Source organism: Nycticebus coucang, chromosome X (genome assembly GCF_027406575.1).
Source record: "Nycticebus coucang isolate mNycCou1 chromosome X, mNycCou1.pri, whole genome shotgun sequence".
Classification (NCBI taxonomy): Eukaryota; Metazoa; Chordata; class Mammalia; order Primates; family Lorisidae; genus Nycticebus; species Nycticebus coucang.
The window spans coordinates 133,062,944-133,089,240 of record NC_069804.1 but is presented as its reverse complement, the minus strand read 5'-3'; the positions used below and the strand labels follow the sequence as shown (position 1 = coordinate 133,089,240).

Here is a 26,297-nt window from a genome sequence, read left to right as displayed (position 1 = left end):
CTCAAAGAAAGTGTAGGAAAAACACTGGAAGATATTGGCCTGGGGAAAGACTTCATGAAGAAGACTACCATGGCAGTTGCAACAACAACAAAAATAAACAAATGGGACTTCATTAAACTGAAAAACTTCTGTACAGCTAAGGAGACAATAACCAAAGCAAAGAGACAACCTACACAATGGGAAAGGATATTTGCATATTTTCAATCAGACAAAAGCTTGATAACTAGGATTTATAGAGAACTCAAATTAATCCAGATGAAAAAAGCCAACAATCCCATATTATCAATGGGCAAAAGACATGAATAGAACCTTCTCTAAAGATGAAAGATGAATGGCTAACAAACACATGAAAAAATGTTCATCATCTCTATATATTAGAGAAATGCAAATCAAAACAACCCTGAGATATCATCTAACCCCAGTGAGAATGGCCCACATCACAAAATCTCAAAACTGCAGATGCTGGCGTGGATGTGGAGAGAAGGGAACACTTTTACACTGCTGGTGGGACTGCAAACTAGTACAACCTTTCTAGAAGGAAGTATGGAGAAACCTCAAAGCACTCAAGCTAGACCTCCCATTTGATCCTGCAATCCCATTACTGGGCATCTACCCAGAAGGAAAAAAATCCTTTTATCATAAGGACACTTGTACTAGACTGTTTATTGCAGCTCAATTTACAATCGCCAAAATGTGGAAGCAGCCTAAATGCCCATCAACCCAGGAACAGATTAACAAGCTGTGGTATATGTATGCCACGGAATACTATTCAGCCATTAAAAAAAATGGAGACTTTACATCCTTTGTATTAACCTGGATGGACGTGGAAGACATTATTCTTAGTAAAGCATTACAAGAATGGAGAAGCATGAATACTATGTATTCAATTTTGATATGAGGACAACTAATGACAATTAAGGTTATGGGGGGGTTAGGAAAAGCAGAAGGAGGGACAGAGGGAGGGGGTGGGGCCTTGGTGTGTGTCACACTTTATGGGGGCAAGACATGATTGCAAGAGGGACTTTGCCTAACAATTGCAAACAGTGTAACCTGGCTTATTGTACCCTCAACGAATCCCCAACAATAAAAAATAAATAAATAAAAAAAATAGGTCATTCATCAGTAATCTTACATGTGTGTACCTAACAGCAGACCTCAAAATACATGAAGCAAAAGATATCAGAACTGCAAGGAGGATTAGACAAATATCAGTCATAGTTTAAAATTTTAACATCCCTCCCTCAGTAGTTAATAGAACAACTAGACAAAAAAAACATCCGTGAGGATACAGAAGATATACACAACATCAACTACCTTGACCTAATGGGTATATTTCAGATCATTGTACCCAACAACTGAATACATATTCTCTGCAAGTGCACATGGAATATTCACCAAGACAGACCATATGCTAAGCCATAAAACAAACTTCAACAAATTTGAAAGGACTGAAATCATACAGTGTTCACTCCAACTGCAACAAAATCAAACAAGAAATCAATAAAAGAAAGACAGCTGGAAAGGTGCCAAATACTTGGAAATGAAATAATATGCTTCTAAATATTCCATGGGTCAAAGAAAATATCAGAAGAGAATTTAGAAAATGTTTTGAACCGAATAGCAATATTAAGTGTAAGATAATTAAATCTTAAGAGAAAGACAATATGGAGAAATACAGAGGACTAGATCTGATGGGAGAGTAGGAATAAGGGGACATGTACCTGGGTAAAGGATAGAGAGGCTGAGAGAGGTTGGGACTTAAACAGGAGGAAGAAAAGGAAGGGGCTTCAAAGGGCCCCCAGGCATGAATCATAGGATGAATATTGCCTTGGAAATAACTAACAACCTATGGTGTCCTTACTGATTGCAATCTCTTATTCAGCCACATTGGATATTATTCTGCAAATTTAATGAACACACCATCTAAGCCAATTTTGTTTCCTTCTTGAGGACTGGTATGGCCTCAGTCCTTGTGTGGTTGTCCTCATCCTGTTTCTTGTCTAACTGTTCTTTGATTACTCTATATAGAAAGATTCCTTCCACTGCCAGCTAGTCTACATTACTCATACTTCCCAGAAGCTACCTTCTCTCTCTTAGATATAAAGTCTCCCATGATGTATCCTTAGGTGAATAGCATCTCTTCCCCTGAGTTGCTGTGGAATTCTTATGCCACCTTCTCCCTGTTTTTCACATCCTTTAGGGCAGGGAGTTTGTCTACATTGCCTCAGAGATTATTTATAGCACTTCACTAATAGTAGGTGCTTGATATCTGTTGAAAACTAGAAAAAAGAAAGAAAGGAAGAAGGAAGGAAGGAGGTAAAGAATATATATAAAAAAGGAAGAGGCAGAGCTCGTAGCTCATTGGGTAGGGCGCCGGCCACATACACCAGGCTGGTGGGTTCAGCTAAACAACAGTGACAACTGCAACAACAAAAAAATAGCCAGGCATTGTGGCGGGCACCTGTAGTCCCAGCTCCTTGGGAGAGTGAGGCAAGAGAATCGCTTAAGCCCAAGAGTTTGAGGTTGCTGTGAGGTGTAATGTAATAGCACTCTACCCAGGGTGACAGCTTGAGACTCTGTCTCAAAAAAAAGGGGGGGGGGGCTTAAGCTACTGCAAAGGAAAGAGATAACAACATTAAATCTCAGGAAAAAAGAAAACTCCTATTAACATAACTCATAGCTTACATGAACTCACTATCATCAAGAGTCCGTAGAAACGAATTTCTGTGTGCGGAATACCTTTTAAAGAAGTATGTTCTACTTTTTTGGTTTTATCCACAGCACTGAACACACAGAAAACACCTAGTAAATAAATGCTTGCTGAATGAAAGGCAAAATACTTTCCTAATACATCCCAGGAATTATATAGGTCCATGGCCTAAAGTCTGAAAGCCTGCTTGTTATGCAGTCTTGAGGTAGACAGTTCATCCACCTTCTCATTTGGAAAATGTCAATAGTGTGACCCATTCTACCTCAACTGTCTAGATTCTCCTTGACAAGGTCTACAAAGACCTTTGGACACCACAGAAAAGAATGAAAAGGTACCATCAGAGATTGGTAGTCAACACTGAGGTCTTAACACATAAATAACAACTTACAGTGATTCCATCCAGTCCTGGAAGCCCAGGATTCCCCTGAGAAAAATACAAAGGCAGGACACAGAGGGTTTAATACATTAAATCTGGGATATTTTGGACAACTAACTAAAGATTCATGGAGATAAAAATGCATTACTGAAGCTTGGGCCCCCTCGGTTCAAGGCCTTGTGTTTTAAATAACACATGCAGGCATTTACCTTTTTCTCCCCAAGAAAAGTTTGGACTCTAGAAGACAAATATAGCTTTGGCTGAACAAGATTTCATATTTTACTTGGATTAATTAATTTTTACCTTTGCTAGAAACTTATCAATTAGAAACTGCTTCTGCAGGCTGGTGATTTTCCTGTTCTTTTTGGAAGAAAGCAAAGCTACTTTCCCATGTGCCTTCATCCCCAGAGATTATGTGCCCATACGTACACAATGCAAATCAGACATTTCAAGAAAATCAACAGAGCATACAGTCTCTGATTACGTTTTAATTACTTTGCGGCATCTAAGTCACAGTATGAATCTGTAATAGAACCACCTTGTGGAAATTGCTGTGTTCCACTGGATCCAGGCTCTCTTTGGTATTTGGCAAAACCATTTAATTAATGCTTACTAAGACAATGGCCATATTTTGACATCTATTAGTCTTACCCCACTTGGCTTATGGCCAAAAATCAGCTCTCTGTAGCATGGGAAGAATACATTGCCTGGTCTTTAATTCTTTAGTAAAGTGGCTGCATGGCTCTTAGCAAGTCATATAGCCTCAGTATACCTCAGTTCTTCTATCTGTAAAATGAACAGTATGAATCCAACTATCATGAGGTCCTTTCCAACTCTAACATTCTATCTTTGACTACAACACCTATAGTCAAGAGACAGTTCTCCAGCCACCCACCCCTATTGACTGCCTTCCATAGTGATTTCCAGTGTCTCAAGCTCTGTGTACTGACGGAAGACAGAAAAGTACCATCAATTAGCTGAGTGAGCTTGGTGCATGTTCCTCCCCTCAGATGCTGGGCACACAGATTCCCATTTACCACAGGGCAATGGACTCCCTTCCCATTCTGCAGGGGAATAGGGTCAATCATTTGGAGCCAGTGTTTACTGAGGGCCTTTTGGCATCAGGCAGCATACACAAAGTCATAAGCTACAGAAGGTTCTTGTCAATTCTGGGAAGAGATAAAAGTTTCCAGCTAGCTGCAGAAATGATGAGTAATTTCTGCAGACATTCAGGGGCCCAGCTAGGGTGATAGACTGGTGTGCAAGGACAGAGAAGGGCGGGGCCCAGATATTGGGCTGGTAGCCATATCGACATAGGCAGAGACTTACATGGCTTTAAACCAAGGTATATAGACATCAATAATTCCAGAGTAGACAAAAGGTATCTGTCTTCAGGAAGTGTCTCAGCTTGTAAAAGAAAAAGCTACCCATGCAAACTGTTTGTTTGCTGATCTGTTTCCTATTTTTGGTCTAGATCCTACAAAGCAAATCTCTTTGACAGTATAGTTGCAAACATTTCTGTCAATGTTTCCACCACAAAAGCTCCAGATCCTTTTAAATCCAGCTTGGTCTGCTCCTTAAATAGAGACACAGATGCTAGTTCTGGAAATGTTTTTACTGGAGGTGTGGCCCAATCCCGGGGAACCCAGCTTCCAACCTACTCAGCTATCTGCTTTATAAGAACTTACCTTCATTCCTCTGAAACCATCTTGAGTGAAGACAGAGTCACCTTTTGAACCTTTTGGACCAGGAAGCCCCTGAGAAAAATAATAAGAAAAACTTGTGAAGAAAGACATAACTCATAGTTTTGTTAACTGACCTGATCAGATAGAGAATGGACCAGCGAGAACATGAAATTGTGTGGCTTATTCTATGGCAGAATTGGTTGTAATAAGGGACAAAGCACATCCCCCGAACAGGTACTGTGTCTCAAAGCTGTATGCCCATTCCTCCAGCTCCCAAATCAGACGTCTGTAGAGGAATGGAGGTTTATAAATTAGGAGACTTTACATCTATTCACAGCACTGATCTGAACAACCATACACAATTGATGAGTTACAGTTCACTGTTCCACCTCCACAGGTAAAAGTTACTGAAATGGCCTTTGTCTAGGAAAACAATAGGCAAAATTTTTCTGTAAAGAGCCAGACAGGAAATAATTTGAGCTCTTTGGGTCCCATCTAGATGCTATACCATATTCTTCTTTTTTTAAAAAAACAAACCTTTGAAAATGTTTAAAATAGGCTTCGTGGGCCAGTCTGTAGACCTCTGGTCTAAGAGATAGCTGCAAAACCACCTCAGCCTGTACTTATACCACACAACTTGAAGTTCAGCTTCAACACCTGTTTAAGAGGCTGCCACGTCTCACTGTTGACATGGAAGGTGATTAAAAGTATCCAATCCCAGTGTTTCTACCAGATTTTTTGCTGCCTTAGTGACAGATGTTGGCTAGTATGTGCTAGATTGTGTCCTCCTGGGGAAAATGTCTCTACATCCAAGGGGAAATCAGGATTAGTACTTGGGGGGTAGGGTTAACCTATAGGGACTGAAATGTTGATTGAATAGATTCCTTCAGTACAGGGGTCACTGGTATAATAAAACAACAACGTGGGCCCAGAACCACAAACCAGTTTCTTTCCTAACACTGTTTCCCCTTATTCTTGTGGCACTATTCTCTTTAGAGAACCTTCAAAGAAGCTTCCTGAGTGGAGATCCCCTTGGTATTCAGCAGAGGGTAAAGCTCAAAGTCCTATTTAGGCTTAAAGTGAGCTTTAAGGGACAGGGATTCAGTTTCTACCCTTGTCCTTTGTCTGTGAGGGGCTGTTTATTACCTCAAGATCTCTTTCATCCCTCTCACGGGCAGCACTTTCTTCCCTTCCATTCTCAACACCGCAGTGTTTTTTATTCTCTTTTCTTGTTGCCATGGTAGTGTTTGGGGGCCTTTGTGACTCGCACAGCTCTTTCTATGTTAGCAATATGTCTTTCCCTGCGTCTCCCCACACCGCCCACGCTGTATATTAGTTTGGTCCTTAGATGTCAGGCTCTGTTATGACAATTTGGGGCTTGTGCTTTGTCTGTCTATCTCACTTTCTAACACATGTACTCACGCCCACAACTTGGTTACTGGAGTCAGTGGTGCTACTCTTCCAACGATGCAGCAATTAATTGATGTAGCTATGAAATCTGTCTAATGGATGACGTGATTTCTGGCTAAATATTTCCTATCAGTACACTTACTACTTTATATTATTGTTATTTTGAATGGGGCACAGTGAGACTGGGGAGAGAAGACTCCAGGCATCTCTGGCTGGTGGGATCTGCCCCGAAACATCCTTTTAGGGACACAGGGAGTCAGGGAGAGAATTCTGGACCCCAGGATGAGGACAAAAGCAGTGGAAAACTAGCAAGTGGTTGCATGTGTTCGTTTGGTCTAATCCTGCTGGTAGCTGTAAGTATAGCAGCAATGAGATTGCAAACTGGAAAGGCCTTACCTGTGAGCTGTTTTAGGTTTTTTTGGACTTGGAACTCAGTTGAACTACCTTGGGAGAACTTAGGCAAGAGTGAGGAGGATTTTAAGTGTTGTCTAGGGCCCCAGACTGAGCTGCTGAGCTGGACGGAGCTAATAGTGTTTGGCTGTGGGCCGCATGGAGCCATTATGGGAGAACTGCCCTGGCAAGCTCCACCATCAGAGCAAGGATTGGGCTGGAGACCTTGGATGAGTAATCTAGTGACTGAGCAGCCTAAAGGTGGGGACTGAGACATCTTACAGCCTTGGCCCCCAGGGACACAGAGTGAGACGGGTTTTGGCACATTGGTAAGTAGACAGCCACTTTAGGAGTGATCCCTGCGACAAGTGCTTTCCTGGGAAAGCTTCTGCTTAGCCAAGGTTAGCAGTTTAAAGTGCCTTTTAAGCAGGCTGAGGAGAGATTTAGGTTCTCCACCCTGCAGGGTTGAGAAATCAGCAGAGGCCTCCAGTCTCTATCTTGTACAGCCATATCAGCATTGTGATTAACATCTCATACCCCAGAAGATCACCAGTTGCCCAGACAATATTCAGCAAGATATATATACTGCTTTGTTTTCTTTTTGTTTGTTTGTTTTAATTTCAACATTTTCCCTCAAGATTTTTCTTTTTTTCCTTTCTTTTCTTTCTTCATTTTTCTAGGTTAAATATAATTTTCCATTGTTGCCTTCTTTAACAATTAGAACTTTATTTTTGCTAGTGTTTTTACCCCCCCCCCCAAATTTATCCCATAAAGTTTTCTGTTTGCTTGTTTTGGTTTGACTTATAGCATTTTTATCTTTTCTCTCTACTTGGATGAGTAATCTAGTGACTGAGCAGCCTAAAGGTGGAGGTGGGGTACTGTGTCTGGACAGGCTAGCAAAGAGCTGCTGACCTCAAGGAAACCACCAACCCAGCACCCTCAGAGGTTGGGTGTTTTTAAGGTTGGGTCAAAGTACCCTACTGTACACCTATATTGATCCTGTCTCCCTCTTTCTGTGCCTCTCTTCTTTTTTTCAATATTCCCTTTTACTCATCCCCCTCCTTTCTCTTTTTTCTTTTCTTTTTTCCCTTCTTGCTCTTCAGTCTTCTCATCCTCTGGTCCTGTACCAAAAGAACTCATCGGAACCCTAGTCCAGAGGCACGATAACTTAAAGAGCAAGAGGAAGTGAAAGGAAAATTAGGGTAAGGAAACAGATAAAAGAAAACACTCATGAGGAAGAATCAGCAGAAAAATCCTGGCAACATGAAAAACCAGTCCAGAGCAATCCCCCCAAGGGACTGTTAGGTAGTTACTGCAGAGGATTCCACCTATAAAGAAATGTTAGAAATGGCAGAAAGGGAATTTAGAATACAGATGATGAAAACAATGAAGGAAATGATGGAAACAATGAAAGAAACTGCTGATAAAGTGGAAAATAACCAAAAGGAAATCCAAAAACAGAATCAAATAAGAGATGAACTATGTGAAGAATATATAAAGGATATAGCAGAGCTGAAGAAACTGAAGGGGTCAATTAGGGAACTTAAAGATACAATAAAAAGTATCAACAACAGATTAGACCATGCGGAAGAAAGAATCTCAGAGGTAGAGGACAAAGCTCTTGAGATAACTCAGGTATTTGAAGAGGCAGAAAAGAAGAGAGAGAAAGCAGAACGTTCACTCACAGAATTATGGGACTTTATGAAGCGTTTAAACATATGAGTTATAGGTATCCCAGAAGGGGAAGAAGAATTCCCCAGGGGAATGGAAGCCATACTAGAGAATATTGTAATTGAAAATTTCCCAAACATCACCAAAGATTTTGACACACTCCTTTCAGAGGGACACACTCCCAGGTCACCTCAACTCTAACCAAGCTTCTCCAAGACACATTGTGATGAACTGTCCAAAGTCAAGACAAAAGAAAAGATTATTCAAGCTGCCAGGAATAAGAGCCAGTTGACCTACAGGGGCAAATCCATCACGGTGACTGCAGACTTCTCTATTGAAACTTTTCAAGCCAGAAGACAATGGTCATCTACCTTTACTCTACTTAAACAGAACATTTTCCATCCCAGAATTCTATATCCTGCTAAGCTAAGCTTTAAAATTGACAGAGAAATAAAATCATTTAATATATACAAACACTGAGGAAATTCGCCACAAGACCAGCTCTACAGGAAATACTTCAACCTGTTCTACACACTGACCATCACAATGGATCAATAGCAAAGTAAGAACTCAGAAATTAAAAGACACAACCTAACTTCCACACTGATGCAAAAGATAAAACTAAGCAACGGACTCTCACAAAATAAGATGAATAGACCACTACCACACTTATCAATCATCTCAATAAATGTCAATGGCTTGAATTCCCCACTGAAGAGGCATAGATTGGCTGACTGGATTAAAAAACACAAGCCATCCATTTGCTGTCTACAGGAAACACACCTAGCTTCAAAAAACAAATTAAAACTCCTAGTTAAGTGTTGGAAGACAATTATTCAGGCAAACGGAATTCAGAAGAAAAGAAGAATTGCAATCTTATTTTCACATACAAGGGGATTTAAAGCAACTAAAGTCAAAAAAGACAAAGATGGACACTTCATATTGCTCAAGGGAAAAATATAACAAGAAGATGTTTCAATTCTAAATATTTATGCACCCAACTTGAATGCTCCCAGATTCTTGAAATAGACCTTACTCAGTCTGAGCAATATGATATCTGATAATACCATAATAACGGGGGACTTTAACACTCTTCTTACAGAGCTGGACAGATCCTCTAAACAGAAATTAAACAAGATATGAGGGACTTAAATGAGACTCTAGAACATCTGTGCTTGATAGATGCATATAGAACACTCCATCCCAAAGATAAAGAATATACATTCTTCTCATTGCCCCATGGAACATTCTCAAAAATTGATCATATCCTAGGACACAAAACAAACTTCAACAGAATCCAAAGAATTGAAATTTTACCTTGTATCTTCTCAGACCACAAGGCACTAAAGATGGAACTCAACTCCATCAAAAATATTCAACCCCATACAAGGGCATGGAAATTAAACAGCCTTCTGTTGAATGACAGATGGGTGCAGGAAGAAATAAAAGAGGAAATCATGAACTTCCTTGAGCATAACAACAATGAAGACACAAGCTACCAAAACATGTGGGATACTGCAAAAGCAGTTCTGAGAGGAAAATTTATCGCTTTAGATGCCTACATTCAAAAAATAGAAAGAAAGCACATCAACAAACTCACAAGACATCTTATGGAATTGGAAAAAGAAGAACAATCTAAGCCTAAACCCAGCAGAAGAAAAGAAATATCCAAAATTAAATCAGAGATCAATGACATTGAAAACAAAAGAATCATTCAGAAAATTAATGAAACAGGAGTTTGTTTTTTGAAAAAATAAATAAAATAGTTAAACCTTTGGCCAGACTAACCAGAAATAGAAAAGTAAAATCTCTAGTAACCTCAATCAGAAATGATAAAGGGGAAATAACAACTGATGCCACAGAGATACAAGAGATCATCCCTGAATACTACCAGAAACTCTATGACCAGAAATTTGACAATGTGAAGGAAATGGATCAATATTTGGAATTACACCCTCTCCCTAGACTTAGCCAGGAAGAAATAGAACTCCTGAACAGACCAATAACAAGCACTGAGATTAAAAAAACAATAAAAAAATCTTCCAACAAAAAAATGCCCTGGTCCGGATGGCTTCACACCAAAATTCTATCAAACCTTCAAAGAAGAGCTTATTCCCATACTGCAGAAATTATTCCAAAAAAATTGAGGAGGAAGGAATCTTCCCCAACACGTTCCATGAAGCAAACATCACCTTGATACCAAAACCAGGAAAAGATCCAACTAAAGAGGAGAATTTCAGACCAATTTCACTAATGAATATAGATGCAAAAATTCTCAACAAAATACTAGCCAACAGATTACAGGTTATCATCAAAAAAGTCATACATCATGATCAAGTAGGTTCATCACAGGGATGCAAGGCTAGTTCTATATACCCAAGTCCATAAACATTATCTACCATATTAACACAAGCAAAAACAAAGACAATATGATCCTCTCAATAGATGCAGAAAAAGCAGTGGATAAAATACAGCATCCTTTTCTAATTAGAACACTGAAGAGTATAGGCATATGTGGCACATTTCTTAAACTGATCAAAGCTATCTATGACAAACCCACAGCTAATATTTTACTGAATGGAGTAAAACTGAAAGCTTTTCCTCTTAGAACTGGAACCAGACAAGGTTGTCCTCTGTCACCATCACTATACAATATAGTGCTGCAAGTTCTAGCCAATACAATTAGGCAAGACAAGGAAATAAAGGGAATCCAAATGGGAGCAGAGGAGGTCAAACTCTCCCTCTTTGCTGACAATATGATCTTATAATTAGAGAACCCCAAAGACTCAACCACAAGACTCCTGGAAGTCATCAAAAAATACAGTAATGTCTCAGGACATAAAATCAATGTCCACAAGTCAGTAGCATTTGTATACGGCAATAACAGTCAAGATGAGAGGCTAATTAAGGACGTAACTCCCTTCACCATAGCTTCAAAGAAAATGAAATACCTAGGACTATACCTAACAAAAGAAGTGAAGGACCTCTATAAAGAAAATTATGAAATTCTCAGAAAGGAAATAGCAGAGGATATTAACAAATGGAAGAACATACCATGCTCATAGCTGGGAAGAATCAGCATTGTTAAAATGTCTATACTTCCCAAAGCGATCTACCGATTCAATGCCATCCCCATTAAAATATCAACATCGTACTTTTAAGACTTGGAAAAAAAGATTCTGCATTTTGTATGGAACCATAAAAAACTCCATATAGCTAAGGCAGTTCTTAGTAATAAAAAACAAACCCAGGAGAATCAGCATACCAGATTTTAGGCTGTACAACAAAGCCATAGTGGTGAAGACAGCATGGTACTGGCACAAAAATAGAGACATAGACATTTGGAATCAAACAGAAATCCAGGAAATGAAGCTAACATTTTACAACCACCTAATCTTTGATAAACCAAACAAGAACATACCTTGGGGGAAAGACTCCCTATTCAATAAATGGTGCTGGAAGAACTGGATGTCTACATGTAAAAGACTGAAACTGGACCCACAACTTTCTCCACTCACAAAAATTGATTCAAGATGGATAAAGGACTTAAATTTAAGGCATGAAACAATAAAAATCCTCAAAGAAAGCATAGGAAAAACACTGGAAGATATTGGCCTGGGGAAAGACTTCATGAAGAAGACTGCCGTGGCAATTACAACAACAAAAAAAATAAACAAATGGGACTTAATTAAACTGAAATGCTTCTGTACAGCTAAGGAGACAACAACCAAAGCAAATAGACAATGTACACAGTGGGAAAGAATATTTGCATTATTTTGAATCAGACAAAAGCTTGATAACTAGGATCTATAGAGAACTCAAATTAATCTACATGAAAAAGCCAACAATCTCATATATCAATGGGCAACAGACATGAACAGAAACTTCTCTAAAGAAGACAGATGAATGGCTAGCAAACATATGAAACAATGCTCATTGTCTCTAATTATTAGAGAAATGCGAATCAAAACCACCCTGAAATACCATCTAAGCCCAGCGAGAGGGGCCCACATCACAAAATCTCAAAACTGCAGATGCTGGTGTGGATGTGGAGAGAAGGGAACACTTTTACACTGCTGGTGGGACTGCAAACTAATACAAACTTTTTTTTGTTTTAGGCAAAGACTTTATTTTTCATGTATTTTTAATTGAAGATTCTTATTTTCCTTTTTCATTGATTATATAATGATTTCTACATATGTATAGAGCACATGTGATACTTTCTTACAGATGTAATGATCAAGTAATGGTATTTAGGGTACCTATCACCTAGAGTACTTACTATTTCTATGTATTGAGAACATTTCAAGTACTCTCTTCTAGATATTTTATAGAAGACTTTTTTTTAAAACTTTATTCAAGTTTATATGAGAGTACAATTTTTAGGTTATATTGTTCTCACTTCCAGGGTAAAGTTCCATTTGTACAACAGCCCCTCATCGGGGGGCATGTTATATACCCTCACAGTGTACACATTATGTGAGATCCTGCCTCCTGCCCTCCCTACTTCTGCCAAACATTCCCCCCTTCCCCCCTCCTACTTCATTCTACCCCCAAACTTGACCACATTAGTGTTTTATTGTTCTTAGGAACATGTAATTGTTTATATATAGATTTCATATTAGTATGAAGTACATTGGATATTTATTTTTCCATTCTTGTGATACTTTACTAAGAAGAATCTATTTCAGTTCTATCCAGGTAAATGTAAAAGATGTAAAGTCTCCATCTTTTTTAATGACTGAATAATATTCCATGGTATACATATACCACAGTTTGTTGATCCATTCATGGGTTGATGGGCACTTAGGTTGCTTCCATGACTTGAAAATTATGAATTGAGCCATAATAAACATTCTAGTGCAAATGTCTTTGTGGCAAAATGATTTTTGTTCCTCTCGGTAGATACCTAGTAATGGGATTGCAGGGTCAAATGGAAGGTCTACTTTTATTTTTTATTAAATCATACCTGTGTACATTAATGCAATCATGGGGTACAATGTGCTGGTTTTATATACAATCTGAAATATTTTCATCAAACTGGTTAACATAGCCTTCACAGCACCCTCTTAGTTGTTTTTAAGACATTTATATTCTGCATTTAGTAAATTACACATGTACCCTTGTAAGATGCACCGTAGGTGTGGTCCCACCAATTACCCTCCCTCTACCCTTCCTCCCCCTTTCCCTCCCCTCCATCTCCCCTTTACCCATATTCTTGGGCTATAGTTGGGTTATAGCTTTCATACGAAAGTTATAAATTGGTTTTATAGTAGGGCTGAGTACATTGGATACTTTTTCTTCCATTCTTGAGATACTTGGCTAAGAAGAATATCTTCCAGCTCCATCCATGTAAACATGTAAGAGGTAAAGCCCCCATCTTTAAGGCTCCTTAATATTCCATGGTGTACATATGCCACAATTTATTAATCCATTCGTGGGTTGATGGGCACTTGGGAAGACTTCTACACTGCTGGTGGGAATGCAAACTAATATGTTCCTTTTGGAAAGATGTTTGGAGAACACTTAGGGATCTAAAACTAGACATGCCATTCGATCCTACAATTCCCCTACTAGGTATATATCCAGAAGACCAAAAATCACATTATAACAAAGATATTTGTACCAGAATGTTTATTGCAGCCCAATTCATAATTGCTAAGTTATGGAGGAAGGTCTACTTTTAGATCTTTGAAGATTCTCCGTACTTCTCTCCAAAAAGGCTATATTAGTTTGCAATCCCACCAGCAGTGTAGAAGTGTTCCCTTCTTTCCACATCCAAGCCAGTATCTGGTGTTTTGTGAGTTTGTGATGTGGGCTAATCTTGCTGGGGTTAGGTGATAGCTTAAGAATGGTTTTGATTTGCATTTCTCTGATAATTAAAGACAATGAACATTTTTTCATGTGTTTGTTGGCTATTCGTCTGTCATCCACAGAGAAGTTTCTGTTCAAATCTCTTGCCCACTTATAGAGGGTTGTTTGCACTTTTCTTATTGTTTAATTTGAGTTCTTTGTAGATTCTAGTTATCAGGCCTTTGTCAGATTCATAACATGCAAAAATCTGCTCCCATTAGCCGGGCGCTGTGGTGGGCGCCTGTAGTCCCAGCTACTTGGGAGGCTGAGGCAAGAGAATTGCTTAAGCCCAGGAGTTGGAGATTGCTGTGAGCTGTGTGATGCCATGGCACTCTACCGAGGGCCATAAAGTGAAACTCTGTCTCTACAAAAAAAAAAAAAAAAAAAAAAAAATCTGCTCCCGTTTTGAAGGCTGCCAGTTCATTTTGTTTGTGGTACTCTCAGCTGTATAAAAGCTTTTTCTCTTTTATTTGTTTAATTAAATTGTAAACACATAGATCATATATACATAAATGCATTTATGGGGTACAATGTGCTGATTTCATACAGAATTAGGAACACTTACATCACACTGGTACAACCTTTTTGGAAGGAAGTATGGAGAACCCTCAAAGAACTCAAGCTAGACCTCCCATTTGATCCTGCAATCCCATTACTGGGCATCTACCCAGAAGGAAAAAAAATCCTTTTATCATAAGGACACTTGCAGTAGACTGTTTATTTCAGCTCAATTTACAATCTGTAAAACGTGGAAACAGCCTTAAATGTCCACCAACCAGGAATGGATTAACAAGCTATGGTATATGTATACCATGGAATACTATTCAGCCATTAAAAAAAATGGAGAAGCATGAATCTTATGTACTCAATTTTGATATGAGGACAATTAATGACAATTAATGACACAATGGGGCGGGGGAAGGGGAAGGGGAGAGGATTTAGAGAAAGAAGGAGGGAGGGGTAGGGGAAAGAAGATCAGAGAGAGGGAAGGAAGGAGGGGGTTGGGTCTTGGTGTGTGCCACACCTTTTGAGGGCAAGACATGATTGTAAGAGGAACTTTACCTAACAAATGCAATCAGTGTAACCTGGTTTCTTGTACCCTCAGTGAATCCCCAACAATTAAAAAAAAAAAGAAAGGTGCTATTTTTCTCTTTTCCAGCCACTTCTAAAATCAGCTTGCAAGGGCAGGGTATTTACTAGATAGTCTTTTGATCTAAACATATGACCTCTATCTACATAAATGGAATTAAATAAAAGGAATGATACTGTGATCCAATAAACACCTTACCAATCCCATAACCAAAGATTATGATGTGTGTGTGGAGAATTGTCAGTGCAGAGTAGGGTTTTTCAACCTTAGCACTACTGACACTTTGGGCCAAATACCACCTTGATGTTGGGAGGGGTGCTATCCTGTGCCAGTAGCACATCACCAGTTGTGACACTCAAAAATATCAATAATTGGCTTGGCGCCTGTAGCTCAGTGGCTAGGGTACCCGCCACATACACCAAAGTTGGTGAGTTCGAATCCAGCCCGGGCTTGCCAAAAAACAATCACAGCTACAACCAAAAAATAGCTGGGCATTGTGGCAGGCACCTGTAGTCCCAGCTACTTGGGAGGCTGAAGCAAGAGAATTGCTTAAGCCCAAGAGTTGGAGGTTGTTGTGAGCTCTGATGCCACAGCGATCTGCGGAGGGCGACACAGTGAGACTCTGTCTCAAAAAAAAAAAAAAAATATATATATATATATATATAAAATAATTGCCAAGTGTCTTCTGAGAAGCAAAATCGCCCCTGGTTAAGAACCACTGGTACAGACCAAGCTTGTCAAGCCTTTTGGATTCCTGTTAGTGCTTCCATGATCCCATGTAAGTCTTCCAAGCATTTCCTATTATCATCTGATGTGGGAATATGTCAAATAGCGCAAGTGTGTATTTTGCTCTGAAATTTATTACAGCCTTTTAACAACCTTGCCAACTCGAAAAAGCAGAATTTAAAAAAAAAGCAACGCTAAGTAGTATAGCATGTGTACACTCCTCTGCAACTGGTATTCTTTTTCAGACTCTTACTGTTATGGTGCTGCCAGCATAGACTCTGCATTAGACAATGGGCCACAGTGACTGCCCCACAGAAGCTTAATGAGGTTTCTAGAGAAGAAGAAAAAAAGGGCAAACTTGGAGGCAAGCAAAGCCATTTAAATAAAGTGCAAAGATCTGGCAACATACGGGTGGTCCAAGAAGCCCAGGATAGCCATCAGGACCTGGAAATCCAACAGCTCCTTGAGTTCCATTACAGCCATCTAGACCAGGTGGTCCTCTGGGGCCTGGCTGTCCAGGGTGGCCCTGTTGAAAGAGAAAAGAAGGGATCAAGTCAGCTACAGAACTGTCAGCTATTCCAAAAGGCTCCACCATGAAAAAAGCCAAGTATGTTGCTGAACTCTGGCTCCTTGTTTGCTCCCGTAGCCCTATCACATATGTTCTCATGTCTTTCCCTTATACTCAAGCATATATATCTAATTACGCTCAATGCTACCCCTCCCTAAAGGATTAATATTTTAATAGGGTCTAAGCTGAAACCAAGGGATCATGAGACTTGGTGCCCATAGCACAGTGGTTACAATGCCAGCCACATACACTGAAGTTGGTGGGTTCGAACCTAGCCTGGGCCTCCTAAAACAATGACAACTGCAATAAAAAATAGCTGGGTGTTGTGGCAGGCACCTGTAGTCCCAGCTACTTGGGAGGCTGAGGCAAGAGAATCGCTTAAGCCCAAGAGTTTGAGATTGCTGTGAGCTGTGATGCTATGGCACTCTACCGAGGGTGACACACTGAGACTCTGTCTCAAAAACAAACAAACAAACAAACAAAAAACACAACAACAAAGGGATCAAGAATGAACAGGTGGGAATAACACAGGGTTCTACAACTTCACCTCTCCTGGGTGCAAAGATGTAGTAAATTGGGGTTTAGCTGTCTAGCAGTTGAACTTCTACTAACAGGGAATCATGCGATGCCTTGAGATTCCTCAGACCAGACAGAAGCTGGGCAGCCTAGCATGACTTTCTTTACTGGGAGCTCTGCATGGGAAATGATGCAGGGCTCATTTTGATGAACCCATCAGAAGTAGTTCTCACAGTATCTCCTCTCTTGGAAGCTGCTTGGCCAAAAATAAGCAAGTCCTATAAGAATCACATTTTCAATCGCACTTTGTCATGATTATGTGTCTGGCTATTGCTTCAGTTAGCGAACTGTATCTTTTTCTATTTTTTTTATTTTTTGTTTTTATTAAATCATAATTGTGGACATGGATGCATTTGTGGGGTTCAGTGTACTGATTTGATATACAATGTGAAATGCTTACATCACAATTATACTCTTTTCTTAATAGTTTTGAAATGTACCATTGTATCATGCACATTTTGTTGGGGAATTAGAAAGCATTCTCATGCAGTTCATGTGAATTCAATAATTTTCTAGAACTAGGCTTCCTTGTTAAATAGACTCTACTTTTTTGGAGTGACTATATGTATGTATATATACATTTTTTGAGACAGAGTCTCACTATGTTGCCCTCAGTAGGGTGCCGTAGCATCACAGCTCACAGCAACCTCTAACTCTTGGGCTTAAGCGATTCTCTTGCCTCAGCCTCCCAAGTAGCTGGGACTATAGGTGCCTGCCACAATGCCTGGCTATTTTTTGATGCAGTTGTCATTGTTGTTTAGCTGTCTCAGGCCAGGTTCGAACCCGCCAGCCTCGGTGTATATGGCCAGTGCCCTAACCACTGAGCTACGGGCGCCGAGTCAAGGAATATATATTTTTGATATATTAAAAGCTGGTTGTGTGTTGAACATGGGGTAAAGAGATGACCTGAAAGACCAGGTAGATGAGTCAATAAAAGGTAGATTCCCATGACCCATAAACATACTTGCAAAAGCCAAGTATATTTATTTAATGATTTGAGGGAAACATGCCATATGTTCAAAAGTGAACTTTACAATTTATTAGGGGAAATGACCTTTTGTGAAATTCTTATAGAGAAAAGGTTCCATAGAATTCCATTTCATTTTTACTGATTTTATAGTTGTAGGAGCTAGATAGACTGTTAATATAAAAGTGAGTCTAGATTATTGAATTCATGAAATGCTCAGTCCAGAGGAGTGGCCAATATAAATTTGCTGCCGTCGATGCCTCCACAGACTCAGGTGATGATTTTTAGTTGCACTGGGGTAACTGAAGCAGATTACCAGCATTCACAACTTTTTGTCACCAACTGCATAGTTACTTTTATATTCTATTCTCCCCAGATCTGTGCATTGGGATGCTGGCCCCTATGGGCTGTACCACCTAGGCTTCCTTTCCTTCTGTCTCCCAGTTGTATTTGGCCACTGGGAGATACAGGCTGGAGAGTTCAGAGTAGGAGGAGAAAGGGCACAGGTTATTTATTTCCCCCATGACCTCCCTACATGGTTACATTTTGGGCAATGGTCACATTTCTCTATAGTCTTAGCTCCTGTTGGGCAACACCTATTCCATGCCTCCGGGTCTCACAAGGTTCCAGTATGTATTACCTTTCCATTTTTCCCCTTCAGGTCTAGGTGTTAACAGCTTTGAGTTAGTTGATTCATCTATTGTTGTTTCCCTTAATACTGCCCATATCTTTTAAATATACCCTTAATGCACCTCTGTTCAGTTAAACCCTTTGGGTGTAGGGTCTGTTTCCTGCTGGAATCCTGATTACCTCTGTAAAATGTCTCAGCCAAACTTCTAGGGGTTATCTCTCAGCTGGGTAACAGAAATAAGTTGAAGCAAGAGAACAGGCTGGCTCAGAACCAGGTATCTTCCTTACCCCTGGGACCTTAGCTTTTATTTGACACCAAAACCTTTGTCTGGGTTCTTACCACATTTTTTACTTGGGCTCAATCCTTCTCTAGTTTTCTTGCCTGAACCCCTGATATCGTCTATCTATAGGATTCCAGGGATAACTGTTTATTCTTTCCTACCTTAGCTGAATTCTCTGGAATTAATCTCTGACCTTTGAGTAAACCATGTCAGCCCTTTTCTATCCAGCTGACACCATCTGATGGTAGACAGAGCATGTTTTGAGCCCATTAGACTTGTACTCCAAACCCAGCTTTGCCACTCTCCACCTTGAGCCTCAGCTGTAAAATAGAAATGAATAATACCTACCTTATGGGGTTGTCGTCAATATTAAAAATGAATCAGGCCTACCCCACTGGGTTATGGCTAAAATTAAGTGAGACTAGGTTTACTAAGTTCTCACTCAATAAATGTTAAATCTTTTCCCAACCAAGTCAGCAAGGAAAAGCCACAAGGCTGCGCTCTACCTTCTTTCAATCCTCAGTACCACAAATTTTGGTACATTGCCCTTTCTGATTATAACTAATAATTTTACATATGTGTCTGCCAGGTCTCCAAAGAGCAAAGAGTGTAGCTCTTTGGTGTGGGGGTACCATGGTTCTATATAGCCACAAGGGACTGAACACACAGAATGCGAAGATCTGCTATATTTCAGACAAGCCATGTTCCTCAGAACCCAGTTTCAAAGGCAAAATTTCCATTTGCTGAGTGGTATGTGTTCACTTTAAGGATATAAATCTAGTGTGCTCATTTACAAGTCTCTAGGCAGGAAAATATTTGAGATTGACTCCATGGGAAAAGCTAAACATAAATTGCAAAGGACAATTTGAAAAGCTCTGTTCCCAACTTCTTTGGACTGAAAATATTTGATAAACATATTTGTTGTGGGTGCCAACAGCCCTAAGACACAGCTGGGATACTGTCAAAAGCCCACAGCCCTACCACTCTAGTGTACATTATTTTAATGTTGAATATCTTAATAAATGCTTGTTGGCTCATTCTCTCAATTCATTGCTGTGCCCCTTAGTGCAAAGACTTGGATTATCATGAAATGACTACTCACCCACTCATGTTGAAATTGTCTACATGACAGCAAAAATGGAGTTTTGGGACCAAAACCACCAACGCATATGTTAACAATCAGCCAATGTTCAAAGGGGAACCAGATCTGCACAGTGATCCAGTTTAGTAAGTGTTGGGAACGCTGTTGGTTTTAGCCAAATTGTTTAATATGTGTTAGTGAAAGTTGAATAAAATAATTAGTCTGACTGGGCCTATGGTGTCTGTGTTTTTCTCTGTCTGAGGGAGTCCTGCCAGTCCGAGAACTGTTATTTTTATAGGCACTAAAGGTTGGAGTTGGTCCCCTAAATATTTTTAGAGTTCCTACTATATGCTGAATTCAGCCCTGGGCCTCTGCTTTTAAGGAGCTGGATGATACTATCACACAAGATGATCAATAAATACCATGGAGCTGTAAGTAATAAGGAGCTGGAGTATATGGGAACGGCCACAACGACTTCTGGGAGATCAGAGATGGAAGGAAGAGGTAAGTACTGAACAGAAGATGCTCAAAAAAATCCTTGAATGGCTAGAAGAGACAGAAAGAACAAGGGACAGGGATTTCGTGGAGTAATAAGGCTTTGAGCATCAAGCTAGAGCAATCAAACATCAAAAGAAAAGATGTACAACATTTGGTTAAGGAAAGGACCAATGGAGTGAGGACTTCTACTGGGAACAGCAAGTTCCCTTTGGAGGAGTCTTGACAGCTGCAATTCATTCTCCTGAGCAATGAAGCTCCAAATGGAGTGAGTGATTCCTGCAAGCTCTAGGGCTCTCTTGGCCACAAGTTAGAGGCAAACGTGTCCAGCTGGATTCTGGGGCAGGTTCCAGCTCAGAATTGGAAATGGTCTCAGCCTTGCAGGATTCACTTTCTTCCAGCTCTCATTAAAATGAGGCTGTAAATGGAAGGGCGTAGTAACACTGCATGCTCCACATCTTCTAAGAGGCTGCCTCCAGTTTGCTAGTTTTCCTCATCCACTGGCTCCCAGAAGATACGCACTCTGGGTGAAGACCCTGGCTAAAGTGGTCATAGGAACATAGCCATACAAAATGTCAAGGGATGTCATAAAGGGATGGCCAACCCCATCCACTTATTTTCCCACTGTCCTATTTCTAGGCATTTTGCTAACTCTGCAATTAGATAAAATGCAGAAATCTAATGGCCAGCTTGTTGATACACGTGACAAATACAGGGTAAATGAAACTTCTATTCTCCAAATCCATAAATGTCTACTACTAGGGAGAAAATAGATCAGATGATAATATCCTTGAGGGCAGAGCCATATGCACCCTCTATATCCCCATAGTATAGTGCTAGCTATAGTAGGTGCTCAAGAAATACTTATAGATTAGCAGCAAGAAATTTGAACTCCCTTCCCTGATATTAGATGATTATGTAGTATAACACAAAAAGCTGTTAAGTCTAAGGCTTCCCAAACTATGATTTGATAAGGTTCAAAAGAACCTGTTAGTGATTGTTAGCAGGATAAAAGCAGGTTCTAGGACTTCCCTGAAATGGAGGAGCTGCACTTTTTTCTGTTCTATATACTGAGCTTCCACACAAGATTCTGTTCTTCTCCTAAACCAGCCTGAAAGCTACTATTGTAGACAAGCATAACCCAGGTTAAGCATTAAGCAGTTCTTAGAGAAGGAGCAAAGGAGAAAACAAGAAAGTGATGGCCAGTAAGTGGAGCCTCCTTATCACATGAATCAGATGCAGTTTCTGCTTATCCCTGAATAGCAGTTTCAGTTCCTTGCTAGCCTGCTGAATTATTCAAACAAGCCACAACACTGGATTTTAAAGGCTCGTTAAATGTTACCATGAACTCCAGTGGTGGGGTAAGTCAGGATATGGGAAGAAAATGGAGAAACTAAGGGATTAGGCTGGATGGAATGGGGCAAAGATGTACACAAGATCCTAATCCCTCACTTATCTCTGGCAAAGCAAAGGTCCACAGGATGAATGGAAGAGGCTGCCTCCAAGTGGTCTTTGAGTAGTCACTTTGTAAAACCTAAAGGAAAATTCACCCTGAAGAGAACAAATTACTGGAATGAAATTTATCAAGATATCACTAAGGACTTTTCTATCTAATTTCATGTACCTTTGTCATTTTCCTATAATGAGTATGTATATAATCTATTGTACCTCTGTTTCTATGCCTTAGAACCAGTTCCTCACCTCCAATTAAAGCTCCCTACAAGACCTAACTCATTTTGGTTAATATATTGCTGGTTTCTCATGGCTGCATATGTCCCTCTGCCCCTCAACCATCTGAGGACTGCCTATACCTGAATCCAAGGGTAACTGTATGTGACCACTGCCCTTCAAACCTCGCCACACATATCTCGACACTTGACTTTAAATATACTTGCGCGAGACAGGATGTTTCTAAGGCCAGAGTGCCTGAGTTATGAGACAGAACCTAGAGGAAAATACTGAAAATGCTGCGTGGACACACTTACCGGAATCCCATTGATGCCAAGAAAGCCAGGAACTCCCATGCGGCCCTAAAGGAAAGGAGTAGGGAGAAGTATGTAAGAGACAGTCCAACTGACGTCCCTTAGACTGGGTAGGTTCGTTTATGTGAGTCAATGGTATGAGCTGTTAATAAGCATTTGTACCTCCCTCCCCACATTGTGTTGCTTTGATTCTTACTCCAGTTCCAAGGGATGTACTTGCTTCTGTGTAAGGTCTTGGACATATCATGCCTTAGGTAGTTTAGTTTAAATCCTAAAAACTAAGGCTTAATATTATTAGCTGTTTTGACATTTGAGGAAAACCAGAGGGCCTCCAATAGCCTAAATCACAAGTTCCCCTCCCCATTAGCTTCTTTAGTAAGGTCTCTGAGCCAAACGACCCTCCTTGATCATCAAATGGACCAGGTACATTTTCTGCTTCTCCCTGAACAGCAATTTCAGCTCCTTGCTGGCCTACTGAATTATTCAAACAAGCCACAAACATCCCCCCTCAGGGACCAGGGACACCCCATCCTCCTGATACCACAAGTCTGCCTCCCACAGCCTATTCTACTTCACTGTGCTCCCGAGTGCTACCCTGTGTGGCCCTATGTGGCGTGCAGTGTCCTCTTCCCTGAGCTATGGGTATATGTGACCAATAAACTGCTATCTCTCTCATCTGTTCAGTGCTGGGTGTTATATCTTTGGTCATCCCCATAATCCTAGGTGGGAATTCCTCACTCACCAATGGGGTGAATAGGAGGTGATTAAAAGAGGCAGGGAACATTAACTGAGCTGCTGAATTCAGTCAGACAGCCATCGTGCTATCATTGTCCTTTCTTGCAGCTCTTTCCCTGTATTTGTGGCCTAGATTTCATTCAAAAATTCTGACCCCTTGTTTCCCAGTTTCCTTGCTTGGATTTGTGCTATCTACTCATCAGCTGAGTAGGCTTCTGACCTGTTCAACCCTACATGACTTCTCACCACAGTGGTATCTAGCAAGTAGCTAATAAATTCACTTTATGGTTTGCTTGCCATGGGGGTCTCCAGAACTGGGCTTATCTATCAGCAGTCCATCATCTATCCTACCTCTTATTAAAGAATGTAGCCTGGTACCAAAGTATTCATGAATAGTATTATTTCCATAAATAAGCATAACTGATATGGAGAACTTTTGACCTTCATACTCGTGGCCCATGTCATCAAAGAGAAATCAAGCTTTGATGCTCTTACCTTATCTCCTTTTGCTCCATAACGTCCCACAGGGCCTGGGGAGCCTCTTTCTCCCTTCAAGCCTGATAGACCAGGAGGGCCAGGGAAACCTTGAGGACCCATTGGACCTTGAATTCCAATTGGTCCGGGTCGCCCCTAAGATGGACAGAAGGAGTACAATTAGTCAGCAGAGGAGTTTACATCAATGCTTCCCATTTCCCCATGCACAAAGAATACTGCCATCACCTCACTAAATAATTTTGGCTTAGAGATCTGTGAGGCAAGCCAAAGTTCCAGACATGGATCAGAAAAGGCTATTTTAGGGCCTGCTAAGCTTATTTGGATAGAACACATTTTATAAGCACATTTAATAAGATTCATGTGCACCAAGATCCTTCAACTTTGTACTTCTTAGGAGATTAGTTATTCAGACTGGATAATATTGTCCTCTTCCTAGTTAATGCCAAGCCATCCATCAGATTGTCAAAATAGTGAAAGAACAGAATGCTGGAGAGCATCATGACATTTTGTAATTCACATCCAAATGGTAAACCACATGCTTGCAGGAGTCCAGAAATGGGTGTACCTAAGGAATACTTCCCAGGGGGACAGAGAGAGGAGAACCCAGAAACCCATGAACTGAACAACCTGTCAGGGGTCTCAGGACTCCATCACAGTACTGGGCAATAGACATACGGAAAAGACACACACAAGTGCGTGTGTGTGCACACAGGCAGGCACACACACACACATGAATGGTTTATTTGTTCTTCCTTCTTATTCCTCTCTCAGCCCACCCCTGATCTGTAAAGTGTTCAGTGTGTAAAAGATAAGGAGCCTGAGAATATCCATTAAGTATCAATTATGATAGCAAGAGGGAACAGCCTAAGGATTTTGAATGCCCTGGTTATAAAATGTCTGTAACAATTAAGTCTGGGAGTTCAGGCTGACATTTTAAAGCGGACTGAGACTGAGAATTAACGCCAGTGGGTGCAACACAGGCAGGCTGGTCTATCATTTAGAACAAATCCCAGTAGGGACTGAATTTCCTTGGCAGAAAAATGAAAACCATTAGTAATGTGCATTACCGAAGAACACACCACTATATCAGGTAGAAAGCCTATTTTCATAAATGCTTCTCATCTCTACCTCTCAGCCCCTTTACTGACTGTCCACAATTTCCTACAGATCTGTAAAAACTTCAGAAAAAAAGCCCATTAAGCATGACTTTTACTGTTTACCTTTACTGTTTACTTTTTAAAAAGCTGAAAACAGGACAGATGCTTTATGCAGTGATCAGAGTCATGTACTGGAGATGCAAAGTGGCCACAAGCTGTGCTGGTCCTTTGGAGTATAATTTCCAGTGTCAATCAGGCCCATGAAGACCTAGGGCTCTTGCAAAGTAGTAAAAGACACTCTTCCCAAGGAGATGCAATTTTCTGGGGGCACCACCTACCACTCAACCTTTCTCAACATCCACCATGCAGCCTACAAAGAATGACAGGTTGCAAACTGTTTAATGAACTTCCTTCTGGGAATGATGGAGGTGGAGTGCCCTTTCATTTTTTGGGCTCCTACTGCCCATGTTGAAATCTTGTTTACAATGATTCTGTTACTTATTATTCTTGTAATTTTCACAAAATCAATATATATGTGTGTATGTGTGTGTATATATGTATACACATGAAGAAACTAAAAAGAAAAGACCAAAATATTAAAAAAAAAATGGCTAGGGTATGGTTGAGGATGAATGAGGAAGGTCAAATGTGGGCCTAGGTTTCAAGACTCATAGCAAACAGTACAAGTTTGGAACAGAGCCTAAGTGCTGCGGGAACACAAAGGAAGGGTTGGCCGTGGAGGGTTTGTGGAATGCTCACATTTTGCCCATGGCTTGGGGGAGTCATGAGCCACACTGGAAAGGCTGAGCGGGCCCCGGTTGAAGTGGGCCTAGAAGGCATGGCAGGGAAGTTGATGACTTGATGTGCAAGGACACAGGGAACCTTCAGAGGCTTGGGAACAAAGGAGGGCTGAGAAGAAAGCAGTGTTTCAGGCCTGAAAGTCATCAAGCAGCATTCAGGAGAACATGTGTGTGTCAGCAGGAGGCCAGCACAGCCTGCCTGAGGCTGGAACAAGGGAGGCAGATAAGAACCAGCTGTTGGGGAGGAGGGGGTTTCTTGGTGGGAGGCTGGGGAGGCAGGATGGGCTTGCTGAAGCCATGTTATTATTAGCAGAGTGGATCCAGTCAGGGCACTGAATGCTTGACCCAAATCTGAGCCCTGCCAAAAGTTTTCCCACGTCAAGGGAGGGAAGAAAAAGTGCATGACAAACTATTCAACAGTTACCGAGAGAGCGGTTGTGATGTGGCCCAATTCTCACCCTGCTCACGCCACTAGAGAGAGGAGCCCGAGCAACATGTAGCGGGCACACAGGCTGGCACGCTCTGCCTCCGGTCACTTGTCTATGAGCACATGCTCATCAACAGGGGGAAGAAAGGAGACTTAGGAGGCAGGCTATTCCAGGGACAAACAGTCAGGGGTCCTCAAACTATGGCCCCCGGGCCGCATGCGGCGGTGTGATTGTATTTGTTCCCATTTTGG

General features: G+C 40.7%; 1 protein-coding gene across 1 annotated transcript in view; it reads right to left on the bottom strand.

Annotated features, from left to right (window-relative positions):
• The window catches only part of COL4A6 (collagen type IV alpha 6 chain), a 333,285-nt gene that overhangs the window by 58,687 nt on the left and 248,301 nt on the right, over positions 1–26,297 (bottom strand). Inside the window, exons 4-8 of the mRNA XM_053579523.1 lie at positions 23,722–23,856; positions 22,495–22,539; positions 16,321–16,437; positions 4,775–4,843; positions 3,099–3,134 (exon numbers count right to left, since the gene is read on the bottom strand). Coding sequence (XP_053435498.1) covers positions 3,099–3,134; positions 4,775–4,843; positions 16,321–16,437; positions 22,495–22,539; positions 23,722–23,856 — 402 coding nt within the window. The remainder of the gene's footprint in view (positions 1–3,098; positions 3,135–4,774; positions 4,844–16,320; positions 16,438–22,494; positions 22,540–23,721; positions 23,857–26,297) is intronic.